The sequence below is a fragment of the Python bivittatus genome, unplaced genomic scaffold (genome assembly GCF_059951505.1).
Source record: "Python bivittatus isolate LINGU-HERP-01145 unplaced genomic scaffold, Pbiv_v1 ctg000060_np1212, whole genome shotgun sequence".
Lineage (NCBI taxonomy): Eukaryota > Metazoa > Chordata > Lepidosauria > Squamata > Pythonidae > Python > Python bivittatus.
Genome location: NW_028277044.1, coordinates 11,291,509 through 11,308,945, shown reverse-complemented (window position 1 = coordinate 11,308,945; position 17,437 = coordinate 11,291,509). Strand labels below are relative to the sequence as shown.

The window sequence follows — 17,437 nt, the reverse complement described above, 5'->3', positions numbered from 1 at the left end:
CAAGTCTTGACACAGGTGTCTCCCCAAAAAGATTAAATCACTTGCCAGTTATTGGAGATTGCTGTTGGTTGATTAGTCAATTCTGATAATCTCTTCCACTAAATTTCAAGGAAAGTTAGAAAGGTTGCCAGAACCTTACAGGATGCAAAGTATTTCTCAAAGTTTGTATACAATACATCTCGTTGACCTATTTAATCATCCATCTTTAACTTTCCTCACTGGAAAGCAAAACTTCAATCCTATTCAATCACAGCCAAACTTGACTTCTCAAGGAGAGACTATTAACCATTATTTTGGAGCTACATTTGGCATGCTAGGTTACAGTGGCAAACTGGTCATACTAAGCAAGAGGCCTTTTCATGGAAAGTCTGTAAGGCCTGCCTGTCAATGTTTAGCAAGTCTGTTATGAAGAGAAATATTTTTCTCCCAATGAAATAACTGAAAAGTATGCCATTCTTACTTCATAATCAGCTATTCTATGAATGCACACTGGCAAAATATGTTTTCCTGACTACTACATCCAGCACTGAATCTTCATGATTCACAAAAAGTCACCTCATCTTGGGCTATCTCAACAATAAGTTCTGGGTGCCAGGCAAGACATTTCAGCCTTCTCAGTTGGTAGTATGGTGTACAGTCTGAAGCACTGGAATGAAAATTGGTATCAAGGCATTGTTATGGACTCCTCTGAACATCCTCCTGTGGAATCTATTATCAACCCTCAAATCTAAAGCGCCTATTATTCAAAGCACTATAGTGTGGATGTTCAAGGAGTTATGATCATGTATACTTATGGAGGAATACACATAGTAATTTTGGGAACTGTATGGAACATAATTATAATAGTGACAGAACTGATAATTTTGTTCCTGAGAACAATTTAAATTAAATTACCATGGGAGCTAGTCTGTGGACATCCCATGGATGTCCTTAAATCTGATTAACCTCAGCAACACTGAGAACTCGGGTAGAATGATGGAGACCAACCACTGATGGAAACTGCTGCTATCCTAAATGAACGGACTTGAACAATTCTTTCTGACATAGATGTTCTACTAGGCTTGGAATCTGGCAAATCTCAGGAGAAGCCAGCTCCACAGCCCAGATATTTTGGTGATGAGGAATTAGCCACTCCAGGTCTTCAAATCCTGCACTGCAGTTGATATAGAAGTAACTGGTACCAAAAAGGGAGGCAGAAACAGTACCAAAGAAAGAGAAATAAGTAACACATTAACACATTACTTTAAACAGCAGAAAAGCTACAAGAAAATATATATTTTACAGTGGCTGAAAAGAAATTGAGATAACATGAGAAACTCAGTGCTGGGCATGTGCAGAGGCATAAGGGAGGGGATATTTTCCTGCCCCAAACAGCTCATATACAATTATTCAAATGGTTACTTTGCAGGCATGCAAATCCATTTATGTGATGTACATAGGCCATGATGAAAAATATAAGTTCTGTTTACCTTCTGACATGCTTTTTAAAACATGAAGAAAACACATCAGCAAACTCCTTATCTCAGCTTGATCAAGTTTATCACAACGAACAACAGAACTTCCTGAAATGGAAGCCTGTTGGTTCTGAAAAATAAGACATTTAAATATTAACATAAAAACATAAATGCAAGCATCCCAATTTTCTAGAAAGGAGACAAAAGTGTATTCTAACACTCATCAGTCAACAGTATAGATGATTAAGAAAATCAGTATACCAAAAACAATGGACAAACCTGAACTTTATTTTATCAAAATTTTATGTTTTGTACCGATGTCATTTCCTACGTCAAATTTTCTAAAATATGTGATTGTATTTAATAATATGAGCAAGCTTTTCTGGATCATTTTCCTATGTTTGCAGGGCTGCAACCACCCACATATCATCCAGCCTTTGGATGCTCTTCCATATAAAATCCCAGATTTGTAATATTACCCTCTTATTTATTTTATTAACATGTTAGAAGAATCTTTTTTTCTCCACAGTAACAATCCTGTAGGGTAGGTGACTTGAGAAAGAGTGACTGGCTGAAAGTCACTCAATGAAAGTAACCCAATAAATATGGTCTTGAACCAGGACTTCCCAATTCCTAATTCACCACCTTAATCACTATACTATACTGCCCTTCTAAATAGGTGCTTGCTTTAAAACAATTGAGGGTTTTTTTCCCCTACACTTTATATTTGCATACAAAAGTCTTCCCCCAAGGCTTTTCTTCAGAACAGTACTGAAATTATATAGCCTAGCCCCTTTCCAACAAACGTTTTTAATTCCCTCCATCTCTGTTCTCTGCACCTCTGCCACAGGCTGTCTTTTTCTTTGTATCTGCTCTTGTCTCTCAGCACCTTTCTCTATCTCAGAAGGATCAAGGCACGCAAGGAGAAGCTGGTGGATCTAACTGAGAGGATGGGTGCCAATCTGATCCAAAGCCTAATAATTCCCTACCCATAATCTAAAGATAGAGCCATAATTCAATGTTTATGTGTTTCATGCGTGAGACAAACCATGATGAGCTGCTAATTTTGAATCTCATATTTCAATAGCAAAACTGGAAGTATATACACACAAAATACCAATCAGTGCAGGGTGGAATTAGAGATTATGAACATAGCACAGCAAAGCATGAAGAACAGAAAGAATCCCCCAACATCACTAACAAACATAGTAAGGAGTAAGATTTACTTCAGTAGATAAACCAGAATATCTGATAGAGATGTACACAACACAATGTAAACTCTCGCATCATGCAAAAACAAAGGCAATTTGATACAAATCCAATTCAAGCACATATACGCTTGAATTAATATATTTAGGACAACGTTTTTCAATCCTTCATCTGTCTCCCCTCATGAATTTGGCTTTATTTGGGGATTATCTTTGCCTTCGGTGATTATTTTTTATCATTGTTCTGTTATACTTATTTATTATGATGATTTTTGTTGATGTCATATGCTGCCCAGAATGCCCAGCAGATTGGGACAGGTTCTAATTACGTTTAAACAAATAAATGAAGCTTTCCTTCTATATTGAGGATGAAATTACATTATTGTGCTAACTGCACAGTCACATATCTCTATGTTGTACAGGACGTTAAGAATGCCCGGGTTACAGACAACCCACAGTTAAGAACAGAGCCTACTGTAGCAAAATTCAAGTTAAATACACAATGATTTGAGTTGAATACATAATGGTTCGGGTTCATTACACAATACTACTTATACACTATTATACAATAATACTGTTCCGGCTTAGATACAAATTCAACTAAAGACAGACCTTGGGAATGGAACTCGTTCTTAAACTGGGGACTATCTGTAATAGCTCTCTGCCATGACTGGTGCTGGAAGAAAGCTCTATCCCCTATCACTGCAGCCCACTGGGAAATTTAACCTAAATACATTGACATGTAAGTTAAAAGCCTATCAACATCAAAGAGGCTGTAAGATCAATTAGTAAAGCTGACTACTAATCTGAAAATATGTTAAACAGGAAAACAATAAAAAAGACTGGTGAAAGTTTGAAAATCTTAGCACTATTGTCAGTTGTTTCACATTGGAAATTATCCAATTAGCAAGAAGGGAAGAAATTATATGACAATTTTACCATCTGCTAGAAGCAGCCTTAAAAATATACCTGATAAAACTGATTTTGTTTTATTTACATTTCGGTATATATCTGATGATGCAGGTTGATTATCTGAGCTATTTTCTCAAAAAAAAAATCTGCCTCAGTGGTTTAGCAAAATTGTCAGAACTCACTGCACTCATACATTTAAACAAACAAACCATCCAACCACAAAAAATGAACACTACTTGTAATGGAAGAGTTGCATGACAGTTTCTCTCTGGTAAGGACAGAGCTGTCAATATTGAAAAATCCACTGTAACTCGTTTTTTCTTTGATGATGAATAGAGCTCTTCTGCTCCACTTGTACACGCTGCATATGAAGAATGCCTTCTGAGCAGTTTTTCCCTCTGCCACAAGGCAGGTCAAAGAGAAAATATTAAACCATCATTTTCTTAGTGTACAAAAATCAAGTCCTAATCCTAAAAATATGCCAGTTAAAGGACAACTGTATATTACTTTATATCAACCAAAATATGCTTATGTAATCAATCTATAATATTGAATTACTAGATTTGTGCCAGTAATGACTTAATAAATGTGTTATTAAAGAGGTGAAAATACTATATTGATAGTTTTAAACATATTGTTCCTCTTGAAAGGTTTTTGGAATTAAGACAAAAATATGCCAAACAAACATACTAAAGGGAATGGCTACAATATACTGTAATTGTGATATTTTTCTTCTCCAGCTGAAAATTTACTTAAATTTACTTAAATTTGTGCAAGAGAACTGTAACATACACAGCATCTTATTTATGATACAGATAAAACATAAGCATCTTATTTATGATACAGATGTTACCCTTTCTCCTTGGTAGAAATGATTTAATTATTTAATTATTCCAATTTATATGGCTCTCCATCTCAACTTCATGACTCTGGGCAGCTAACAGTGTTGAAAGTAAATATAAAAAAACAGAAAAACAAAAAAATGACACACATAGAAACAGCAGCTGGGGTAAAAATAGACCTATCAGTCACGAGTCAACATAACTAACATATGGGCTCAGCTGTACCTCCTGACCCTAGGCTCGACAACAAAGTCTTTAAAACCTTATGAAAACTGACAGAATTCTATTACTTGTAATAGAACAAGAAGATGCATTTGGTTATACATACAAATTCATTAAAAGTTTGTACCTTGTCTAGCGAATTACTCTTTTCACCATGTTTTTCTGGGAGACTGTTTCCGGAGTCTGTACTTATAAGGGAACCTCTTGAATCTGCATTCCTCACATAATTAACATTAGGAGTGGAACAAGTATATGGTGATGCTGAATAATGAAATGTATACAAAAGGGATGTTACAGTCTCAACTGATAAAGGAAAAGTATTCTAGAAAAACAGAAAACCCCAAAATACATTCTCTCACTGTTATGTATTTTCTATCATCTCCTGTATCCAGTCCAGCAAGACCCACTGTTATTAGAAGCTCTAACTTACTTTCAGCTCATTCCACAAGATTTACTTAACATGTGCCTCAATCATGCACCAAGTCAGGGATAAACACCTGGCCCGCACCTATTTCTATATGTGTTGGGGTGGGGGTGGAGGGAGTATTAGGGTTAAGTGTGCATTTAACACTAGTGATAAAACTGAGTAACATCTGGATTATCAATGGGAGAAGTAGAACCTCATAAATACACTGCTCCATTTTCAGTAATGGAAGTTACTGCTTCATGTTCACTTTTAGGATTTGAAACCCTTAAATGGTTGTATGTCCCATTTTCTCCTGCCAAAAACGTGATTTCAATCTCACAGTCAAGTGAAGAAGTAAATTAGCCTGCCTGAGAGCCAAATGTTGCCAAAGTCAGCAAGCTTTACAGCCATATGAGAACCTAAGACTCCACATTCCAACTTCAGTCAGTCTCTCTTAAACCACAGAGAATAACACTCCCTATGAAATACTTTATTGCTCATAAGCATATATGTTGTGAGCCACTAAAAGCTGTATTTAAAAGGTTCTGAATTCTAAATAGTTACCAATGCCTGATATAGCACCAAACAAATCTTTCTGGAGGCTGCTGTCAAGTGCATTCACAGATTTTTGTGGAGTCACCAATGGATTTGCAGCTGGCAAATTCAGTGATTCATCCTTTGCGCCCTGTTAAAAACATGCAAAACATTTTTTCATCCTCTGATATGCTTAATTTTTATGTTAAAGAGATATTTGTACACTGACATTTATGATGTATGTTTCAAGCTTTAATAAAAAAATATGCTTACACTGCTAGAAGCATTGATAGGGAAGGGTGAAATATCCTTGACATCAATTCGATGAACATTTTCTATCAGTAGACCAAATATTGGCAGATACAAGGTAGCTATCCTTGCTTGATGACTCTGTAAAAGAATTTTAAGTTCATTATTAAACCAAAGTAAAAACACATTAAGTGCTTATAAGGATGTCCACTAGTTCATCAGATGTCTTCCAGTTTTAAGTTGTTCATTTAGTTATAATCATGAGGGGTTTGATGTTTAAAACTGGGAGTCTACATTAATGCATAGGTAGCTACCAGAGAAAGATTTTAAATTAGATTCATGGATGCATTTTCTATATATATTCCTAGATACCAGTAGCCAATCTGATTAGATGCTTGAGATCAACACATTTCCAATTCCTTACATCTGTGAGATTCAAGTAACTCAAAGTGCTGAAGTAATACACTCTCCAGATGTGGGAAAAGAGAGTAGAAAGAGTAGAAGAATCCTATCCAAAATGAAGATCAAAGCCTACAGATAAAATTGTGTTTTAATACTCTTCTAGAGCAAGTCACAAGAGAAATATTAAAGCTTACTCAATTGCTGGTTACTTTGCAAGAAAAGATTATACTGTCCATTCATAATAAAGTCTTCTCTAATCTGAGAATCCATAAAAGTTGAAATTTTATATGAGGAACTCGTTCTGTTATTCCCTCTTCCCCAATTTCTACCCCAAATAAAAATCATAAATATATTTAAGCATATTAAAGAAAATAAATCAACAAAATATAACCAAATTGAATAATTTTCACCAATGATCTAGAATAAATAAGGGCCAATATTAGGGCCAATTTTATTGCTTTGTAAATGCCATCTGATAATCTACTGTCTAAAATAACTGATTCAGTTTTAAGTTATACCTACAAAAAAATATGATGCTTGCATTACTTTTCAGTTATTTATACACCTCCATAACTGTATAAGGCTACACTTTTATTGTTGTATATTGCCTTGAAGAGCAATACAGTAGCTCTTAAAACCAATCATATCTTTCCCCTTCATAGTATGGTATCAATTTAATGATAGTGGAAACAAATCAGGATGTTACAGGTTTAGAAAGATCTCCACAAGGACGAGACAGAAAGTATTTCAAGATTTTGAATAGCATAAGATTTTTTTATTATTCTGAATAACTATTCATGTTTAGTTTTTTAAGATCTGGGATTCTATTTCAAATTGAAGGGATAGCAAATTGAGTCCTGCAAGAACTGACATCTAGGCAAAAGGCTTTCTAATAGTGATTTCCAGTATGCAGAGGAAAAATTAAACAAGGGCACAAGAAGGGGTTTGGACACTGTGTAAGAATCCTACAGATCCTGCAGATCTACTTCTGTTCATGTAGTGAGTGGGGAAGCCAGTTTTGCCTAAAACAACTTTATCTACCATTAAAGCATAACAGTATGTGGAGCCCTGGAATTAGACCATCTGTAAAAATTTCTATGAATTATCAACATAATTAGTATCTTATATACACAAAGATGTTCATAATTAACTTCACTAAATAAACATTCTGGCAATCTGCTTACCCTTGAAATGTATCTGTCATCAAAAGAATGTTTTATCATTAGATTCTTCAAAACTCCAATTGCAATTTGTCGTATCTCTCTGAATTCCTGCAGTGCATTTCCCACCTCTCTGAGAAGCAGCCCTACCAAAAAGTGATGCTTGCAGAAGTCATCTGATAAGGAGTAGTCCAGCTGAAGATCTGAAATCAAGCATCACACATTTTTATTTTATTTCTATACTGGTCTTCCTCTTAGAAGAGTCCAGAAAGGCTGGGTAGGTATAAAAGATCATCCTAAAAAATCATCACAATAAATTCAACAATCTGTACAAACACAAAGACACTTAGACACAGAAACACACAGAGACACATACACACAACTTAAAAAATGACATAATTTAAAAGAAGAGAAAAGCAGGATAAATAATAAGAAAATTAACAGCCAGTTCGGTCCCAGCCTAATTGCTATTCTGGGAAACACTTCTGGGAAAAGGCATACTTTGGTGTGCTTTCATTGTGAAGGTATACTCCTGGTAACAAGCTATAAACCAAACCTATTAATGAAATCAGAAGCAAGTCCTTGCCAGCTTATCTTTATCCATGTTTTATATGAGGAAGTAATCTTTTAAGTTCCTGGCTCCTAAGCTGTTGATCGCTTTATTGATTAAAGTCATCATTGTAAATTAAATCCAGAAGTTCATCAGCTATAGTGTTATGCTTTCAGGACCAATATTACTTTATCCTATTTAGCTGCCTCTCAGCTTCATCATTGCTACACAAGCTGCACTGGTTACCAGTTGGTTTCCAGGTGCTGGTCATCACCTATAAAGCCCTTCACGGCATAGGGCTGGTTATTTGAGATATGACCTGTCTCCAGTTGTTTCTGCCCATCTAGGGTGTTCACGAAGAGTGGGTGTGTTCCAGGTCCTGTCACTTAAATGTCATCTTATGGGACCGAGGAAGCATGCCTTGCCTGTCATGGCCCCTCCCCTCTGGACCAGCATTGCCCCAGAGATATGCACTGCTCAGATTCTCCTTGGTTTCTAGAAGTCCCTTAAGAACTGGTTCTGTTCCCAGGTCTGGGGTTAGAGTGCCTGTGGAGCCCCTGTTAACAGGAGTTTGGGGTTTTTGTTTTTTCATGTTAGAGAATGTTGTTTTGGTCCTGGCAGTTATGTGCTTTCAGGTTTGTTTTTAATGTGTGTATTGGACTTATTGTGTGCCACATAGTCTTCTTGGAATTGGGTGACCTTAACAGGAAGGAAGGAAGGAAGGAAGGAAGGAAGGAAGGAAGGAAGGAAGGAAGGAAGGAAGGAAGGAAGGAAGGAAGGAAGGAAGGAAGATCAGGTGCTGTGTTCTATATCAGTTGCAGCTTCCAAATTGCCTCCAAGAGTAGACCCACACTGATTGCATTACAATAACCCAGCAAGAGATCCATATGTGCTAGCTGAAAAAATGGTGCAGGGCCACTTAACTTATATTTGCTTGGCAGGAAAAGTAAGCACTAAACTAACTGGAATTTGATTCTAGCTATAATTAAAGTATGGTCAACCATGTTTTCTCAAAATTTTAGGAACCCTGACAATTATTTTGTATTACTTGAAATAAAGTACCATTTACAACACTTGCTACTGAGTACAGAATTAACCCCACAGTGTATTTCAATATGCTCTAGTGTTAGCCACAGAGATTTTTTATTATATAATTAGTGAAATATATACAGCATTGGAAGTGTGACTAAAATTGATTTACTGGTCATTGTATATGGAGAATAACACAAAAGAAAATCAAGAAGAAAAATAAGACTCCCAAGATCTCTAATACTGCTGGAAAGTTGGCATGAATCCATGTAAATTCCAGAAAGCTGGCATTTCTATTTAAAAGAGCATCTAGCATACAGAATCAGAAAAGGCTAAATATACCATCTGCAATTTTCTTTCACTATTCAGTAAATCCTAGTCCTTATTGATTGCTCCAAGTCTGTAATAAAAAAATTCAATGCAATTGAAATTCTAGTCACTTTAAAGGGGCTTACAACAAATTCTCTTCCAGTTTCTCTCTGTTTTATATCACAAGATTTATTAATATAGTTAGGGAGAGAGGACAAGAAGATGGCTAGCAGAATAGTATACTCTGCCAATTATAGCTATTCCACGCGGATTAGACCTGTGTAACTGAAAAACTCTTCCTACTCCAGAATGGATTTTGTTCATGATTTTCAAGTATCTTTAAAAAGTAGTCATGGGATAATATTAGCTTTTCTTCTTCTTATACCTCTACTAACCTATTTGAAAGAGGAGAGGGGAAAAGGAGAATGTACACTGTGCTGGCATTCTTGGAGAATAGCTATAATGTAATATATTATAAACCAGGAATACCAGAATCCAAAAAATGCTGGGTGTCCAAAGATCTATTTTCCTATAAACAGCTGATGTTTGAAAATCTCTTCAAGGTCAGCCTAGAATCAGGCAGTGCCAAAGTGAAAATAGATAGATAGACAGACAGATAGTTTTAAGGTCATTTCCCAATGCAGCACAAGAAACTGTAGTTAAGATAAGACAAGCTTAAACCATATTGGATCACAGAGAACTATTTGTGCAATTCTTCAGAACCAGATAATAAAAAAGGTAGAACTACTTCTAGCAGGGGTGTCCAATGGGGTATGGTTGTATATGTGAAACCCGTAAAAAACAGGTAGAGCTTCAACTGCACCATAGTGGCTGCCATCTTGACTTTTTTGCCCAAACGCTGTGGCCATCCCTGACTTCTAGGTTCTCTAGCAAATGCTACAATAAAGAACATCCTGGATTTTTTTTCTCAGTTTATTGTGATACATTCATACATTTTCTTTTTGTTTCCAATTAAGTCTGATATGTCATATTGTAAATTTTTATTTTTTTATAAACTCTAACATGACTCAAAAATGGAATTCCTGCATATACTTTTCTGTACATATCATTATTGTTTCTAAAATTAAAAAGTTTATGATTGGGAAGCACATTTCACACCTACCTCCAGGATTATTGTATGACTCCACTGTAAGGAAAGCTAATTCAAAGAAAAAAAGAAGCAAAGAAAGACAAAAACTAGCATATTGTAGTTCACTCCCCTCATGCCTAACAAAGAAAGTAAGAAACTGAACTGGACATTTACTGAGCCATAAAATTATATCTCTTACTTACATTAAATTACCTATGTATTTTTACTTTATCACTGTATTACATACAGAAATGAGGCAGGAAGAAAAATTTATTACATTTATTGAAGGGCAGAATCCCAATATATATTCCTCAGGATATGAAGATTTTTTCTAAATATAATTTTAATGTTCTAGAAATCTCAGTTTAACTCTGTCCAATATAAATTTACCTTGATATCTCTGAATCCTGCCTTTTCCAAATGGCATAGGAAGATTTAAAGGAATGTAGTGTTCATGATTACATACTGCTCGGAGAAATTCAAATTTGAACTCAAAAAGAGCCTGTAAAACATTTAAAGTTATAAGTTATTGCTTACTACAATTAACATACTTTAATCAAAAGGCAAGGAAACTAACAAGTATATTAACAGCAGCTTCTAATTTCTGAAACTGGTTCAAATCAAGATGTGAATAGATGTTGCAGTTACTGCTAGTGGATGGCAATACACAATGATATTTATCCTCTAACACGAGGAATTAAGAAAAACCTCAATATCCAATAATTGATCTAAACTAAAAATCCTAACATCCATTCAAATATTCCATATAACATGTTTTTAAAATCAATTTTAAGGTATGGATTACTCCATAGCATCAATTTAGCATTAGAAAAAGGATCAAGGCAATTTTGCATAACTAATATGTCACAATTTTAGAACTGATGTAATAGTGGTGGAAGATCATTTATTAAGGTTATTTGTATTGTAATAATTTCACTGTAGCTAATTATTTTGTTTTATACATGTTAACTAGAGAGAAAAAATGTGTCACTTCAGCTGCAATATTAGAACTGCATCACCCCAATCCATAGGATCAAAAGTGAAAGAAGAAAAAAGGCAAATGTATTAAGACATTCTTTGCTTTGAACTGGCACTGAAGCCAATTCAAAAATCTATTTCTGCTCTCCAGATATTAGCTGCAGACACCAATAATACCCTTAGATTCAAGAAAAAGTTTCTAATTTTGAGGATCAATTACATGCACAAGAAATAATTATGCTTGCTAGTCATAGTATCCTGAATTAATTTTCTGGAATCTCCACTACAATGGAAAAATCTGCATATGACTGCATTGATGATATTCCTACCAAAACTCATTTGATAAAGTTTATTGAAAAGTTTTTAGATTTCTAATTACACTGCCTGTTGACTTGCTAACTGAAACTCAACATGTTAATAAAATTCCTCTATCTTGAAGATTAGGGGTTCAGTTCAATTAAATTATTGTTCAGGTTTTTTTTAGATTTTTCTTTATTCCGCTTTTATTATTTTTATAAATAACTCAAGGTGGCGAACATACCTAATACTCCTCCTTCCTCCTATTTTCCCCACAACAACAACCCTGTGAGGTGAGTTGGTCTGAGAAACGATGATTGGCCAAAGTCACCCAGGCGGCTTTCAAGCCTAAGGCAGGACTAGAATTCTCAGCCTCCTGCTTTCTAGCCTGGGGCCCTAATCACTAGACCAAACTGGGTCAGTCTCTGCATGCAGCAGTAAGTGACAAGATTCTGTGTAGATAAGACAAGAATCACTGCAGCCTCATTAGAATGGGGACCTAAAAAGAACAAAATAGCCATCTTCCCTGATTATACAAAACCTCAACCCCACTGAAAGTTCATGTATCTGAATATCACTAAACACAATAGGGGTATGCACAGGAGCACATAGTTTCCTAACAGGAATAATTAGCACCAATAAAAGGGTCAGACAAGGATGTATACTGGGTCCCATTTTGTTTAATCTGTACATTAACGATATCCTGAAGTCCCTTCATTCAACTGGTATGCATGTGTCTAAAGTTAAAAATAAACATGTAAATATTCTGCTTTACGCAGATGGCGTGGTATTGATGTCATACACCCAGGCAGGGATGAGAAGGCTGCTGCACAGGCTTAGTTGATACTATGCACACAACTATCTGAACATCAGTAAGTCCAAGACCAAGGTAGTTGCTTTCAGGAAGAGGCGGACTAGGTATAACTGGAGCCTGGACAGGGAACATGTAGCGCAGGTTAAGTCCTATCTATACTTAGGACTTGTTTTTACAGAAACAGGTTCCTGGCTCCCACATTTTAAAAGGAGTTCTTTAAGGGCTTCAGCCTGTGCCAACGCCATAAGGCAGCTCACCAACCACAGCCACCCAGGTTCTCTAATTCCAATCATAAAGGTATATAACAGCAAAATAGTCCCAATGATTACATATGGTGCAGAACTGTTGTAATATATAAATGCCCCCTTATTGGAACAGATACAGTACTTTTTGAAATGCATCTTGGGGGTGCACAAGTCTACATCAACTCCAGCAATAAGGGCAGAGTTGGGTATAACCCTTATACAAAGTCATCTGGTTATTAAAGTATTCAACTGTTGGCTGAAGATCTTATCTATGGGCCCAGATAGATTACTCAAACTCTGCTGAACAGCAGATGCATAATATGCCTCCTTGTGCTTGGTCTGCCCAACTTTCAAATGCCATCTCACAATATGGATCCTCTAACCAATTCCAAATATCTGAAGGCCAAGAAAAGTTTCAAACAAAGGGTCATGGATGTGGCTGCCCAAGATGATATTGCATCCCTTAAACATGTTAAGTCCTTTAAGTAGCTGGCTTAACACAAATCAGCCTCGCAGTTAGAACAGTATTTAACAACTTACATGCCTCAATATCTTAGAAGAGCTTTTTCTAGAGCTTGCTTTGAACAACTAGATTTTATGGTAAGATATGGGAGGTTTCATGGAGTTCCATTTGAAGAAAGACTGTATCTGTGCTGCACCAGCTGTTGAAGACATTGTACATATCCTCTTTGATTGCAAACTGCAGAAAGGACCATTTACTTAGATTCTTATTTAAAAACTAAAAAATACTGGGACACCCAGGAGAAACTGTCTTACTTTTTGCAGGGGACAAACCTGCATGTCACTAGTAAAACTGCATACTTTATATCAAAGGCCATTTCGAAGAAGACAGACTAGAACACATTGGGGTTAACTGTAAGGGTGATGATTTATTACGAATATGTCCTTCTGTTTCCTTCATATTTATTTGTATACTTGTATTGGTTTTGATACAATCAGATGACCAAATCAATAAAGTATTCTATTCAATTCTAGTAAACACAATAGGAAAATACCATCATTATCTCCCAATTCAGGAATTGTTTCTGTAGTACAGTACCTTTGGATCTCCTGGAGCAAAGAAGCTGATATAGTTATTAATTTGCTTGAATACAAATCCTCTGTCCATAAAAGTGAAACATCGCTGCAAAAACAAAAGCAAAAAAACAACAACAAAACCGTCACTGGTAAAGTAAATAGTTACATTTCCTTGATACTTGGAAAAGACATCCTGTGAAGGTTAAATTAGCCTAAGCTGCACACAGACAAATATCAGACCTTTTAATAGTATATACTGTACATTTTAGATTTGTGAATTAAAATACTCTAATTTGAATCATCCCATAGAGTGACCTGGGTTTATTACCAGTTCAAGGCCACTCAATGGTAACTAACAAAATGTTACTAAAAAATAAAACACATATTGTGCATACTACTGGCTTAATGCAGAATGGGCTACATGTGGCTCCTGAAATGCCCTTAGGTGGTCCATAGCATTGCTGGAATTCAGTGCAGCTATCTGTAACTGAACTTTAATGCCTTTTTTTACCTGTAACTTTTTTTTTCTTGTGGTTTTTGGTGAGGATTTAGAAAAGGCCGAGGAACACGAGACATTACTGCTGATGCTCGCTGAATAACTGAGTAAGCCAAAGAATACCAAAAAGAAGTCAGTATTCATCGATTATAGAAAAGCCTTCAATTGTGTTGAACATGTCAAGCTGTAGGATGTGCTCAGAAAAATGGGAATCCCAGAACATCTCATTGTCCTCATGAGAATTTTATATACAGGTCAGGAACCCATAGTACAGACAGAACATGGCAAAACAGACTGGCTCCAGGTTGGCAAAGGCGTGCGACAAGTGGGAAATACTGTCCCCTCATTTAGTCAACCTATATGCGGAATATATATTAAGGGAAGCTGGATTGGAAGAAGATGTGTCGTTTTAAAATTGGAGGAAGAAACATCAATAACCTGCACTATGCTGATGACACTACCCTGATAGCTGAAAATGCAAAGGATCTGCAAGCCTTAGCACTAAAAGTCAAAGAGCACAGTGAAAAGATGGGACTAAAATTAAATATAAAGAAGACCAAACTAATGACAACAGATAGAACCACCAGCCTAAGAATTGACAATGAAGATATCAAAGTAGTGGATAGCTTCTGCCTTTTAGGATCAACCGTCAACAGTAAAGGAACAAGCAGTCAAGAAATATGCCACTGACTAGCACTCTGTAGAGCAGCCATGAAGGCCTTGGAAAAGATATTCAAATGTCATGATCTGTCTATACCTACAAGCCATGGTATTCTCTGTGACACTCTATGGAAGTGAAAGTAGGACTTTAAAGAAGCAGAATAGGAAGAGCATTGACTCCTTTGAACTTCGCTGTTGGAGAAGACTCCTACATGGAGTCTAAGAATACCATGGATAGCCAAGAAAACAAACTGATGGATCATTCAACAAAATCAACTCAGAGTTCTCACTCACAACACAAATGACCAGGCTCGCATTATCCTACTTTGGACACATTGTGTGAAGAACCACCTTTCTGGAAAAGGTTCTAATGCTGGGAAAGGTGGAAGGAAAGAGAAGAAGAGGACAACCAGCAGCAAAGTGGATGGACTCAGTTATGGTGGCGATGAGTTCATCTTGGGAGACTTGAAAGAACAAGATTTTCATGGCCTTAGAGCCAGGCTCCAAGATGCAGGCGGATCAGTTCCCACTGGGCACTACACCCACTGATTCAGCAGCTACTGAGTAAAACGCTGACACCCTCTCAAGTCACTCCTCAGCCAGCACTGATCCTTCTTTAACCAATACAGGTGCGAAGAAGCAGGGCAAACCCACCCGGCCTGAGAATCCTGCACCTCGTCAAAGTAAGTGCCTTGTGAGCAAGCAGCAAGACGCTGACTCTGCAAGTAAGCCTGGTGCCTCATCTGTGCAGGGGCTGTCTTCCATTGCTGGAAGCAACTTTGGCATCTGGCTTCGTGCTCCATGTAATCCTGCTCTTGACTCCTGCTACATTTTCAACCTCAGTGTGTTCCTAACCAAGTCTCTGGCTCTTCCCTTGGTACTTTTCAAGACGTTGTGAGTTATCTGATTATGGACTGTCGGGTTATGTCTTCTTCTCAGCCTCTAGTAAGCTATTGTGCACACACATGCTCTTTCTCCTGCTTCCCAACTCCTCTTCTGTTGCCTCTCCTGCCCATCTGCTGCCATCTCTCCAAACAAGCCTTCCTGATGCCTTCACAAGCCTTGCTACAAACGCTCTTCTCCAAATGCTGTGCTCCAAATGCGCACTCCACTCCAATCACCCTGTTTCCCCTCTTTGCTGCATTTTTACCAAGCTCCTTCCACAGTGTGTGTTTTCCCACCCAGCACTTCTGCAAGCCTCACCTCCCCGCCTAAGCACCTGCGCTGCACCCTCACTTTGCCTACCAACAGCATAAGCATTTTCTCCCTTCACTGAAGCCAGGACATGAAAAGGTCAGGAATAGATCACCATGGAAAAAATCTATGTGGCCACTAGGAGTTGAAAATGACTTGATGGCGCATAATCAATCAATCAATTATGCTTTGAAGGCTTAGCAGGGGAGCATTATGGCCATTTTTTTTTTTTCTATTTGCACTGTGAAATTCTTGTAAACTGCAACACTGAGGCAGTATAGAAATTATTTCAATAAACAAATGCCCACTAGATTCTGTTTTTGCAGATTAAAACAGACATTTAGAGGCTTTACATAGACATCTGCTAAAGATAACACATCTTAACAATTCACGACCATTTGGAAGAACTAGTGAGGATGTACAATACTCACTTTTATGAAGATAGCAAGACTATAGTTTGCATTTTTTGAAGCTTCTGGGTTATCCTTGTATTTCTGAGTAATGTGGGGCATCAGCATATTGACAACAGTTTCCACAGCATGATGATATGATGCTGGAAATCTCTGATTTCGTAGCAACTAGAAACAGACGAACTAGAATTTACAAATGGGAATGCTGCAAAATTTATATGTAAAGTTTTCAATTCTGAAACAACTTTGGGGCTACAAGAATTCTGTAGTATTGAAAAGCATGTAAACATCTTTACAGTATATAGCTATCTATGAAGCTAAGAAATACTGCTCTAAAAATATTTAGTTATTTAGTAGAAGTAATAGTCCTAATCACTTCTTGCAATGAAAAATGATAGAAAATGTAAGTACATTATCAAGAGAGAATTTGCAATTATAAACTTAAATCAATTTATAGATTAAATTTCAATAACAAAAAAGATAGATATGTAGATATGATGTTTAAGTAAGTAGTTTTCTATTTGCAGCAGTTTTCTACAACTTGCTATCTTTACAGTACAATTCTCACCATCCTAGACAACATTACCATTGTCTTGTGGCCATTAAATGGCAGCATGGATTGGAGAAAGAAACAGACAAGCAGATCCATTTTTACAAGTCAAAAATGGATACGATAAATTCTTGAAGTAACAGATCACTTACCTTTACTTTAGCATTTTCCAGTAGGTGCTGGGCCATTGATTTGATCAGAATTTCAAAGAAAAACCAGGAATACTATTGAAGAAACAAAACAGTAAGTATAATATAAACTATTCATTTATATCTATAACTTATACAACTTTTATTGTCAGTGATAATCATTATACAGCATAGTTTTACAATTACAAAGTGCTAAAATTCTTTTCTAATCTGAGAAACTCTTCAGCTGATCATACAAA

General features: G+C 36.5%; 1 protein-coding gene across 5 annotated transcripts in view; it reads right to left on the bottom strand.

Annotated features, from left to right (window-relative positions):
- Positions 1-17,437, bottom strand: part of DOCK9 (dedicator of cytokinesis 9) — a 135,060-nt gene that overhangs the window by 39,468 nt on the left and 78,155 nt on the right. For all 5 annotated transcript variants that reach the window (XM_088136499.1, XM_088136496.1, XM_088136497.1 and 2 more), the window contains exons 27-35: positions 17,202-17,273; positions 16,521-16,667; positions 13,762-13,845; positions 10,758-10,869; positions 7,414-7,592; positions 5,852-5,968; positions 5,609-5,729; positions 4,766-4,899; positions 1,470-1,584 (exon numbers count right to left, since the gene is read on the bottom strand). In XM_088136499.1, coding sequence (XP_087992625.1) covers positions 1,470-1,584; positions 4,766-4,899; positions 5,609-5,729; positions 5,852-5,968; positions 7,414-7,592; positions 10,758-10,869; positions 13,762-13,845; positions 16,521-16,667; positions 17,202-17,273 — 1,081 coding nt within the window. The remainder of the gene's footprint in view (positions 1-1,469; positions 1,585-4,765; positions 4,900-5,608; positions 5,730-5,851; positions 5,969-7,413; positions 7,593-10,757; positions 10,870-13,761; positions 13,846-16,520; positions 16,668-17,201; positions 17,274-17,437) is intronic.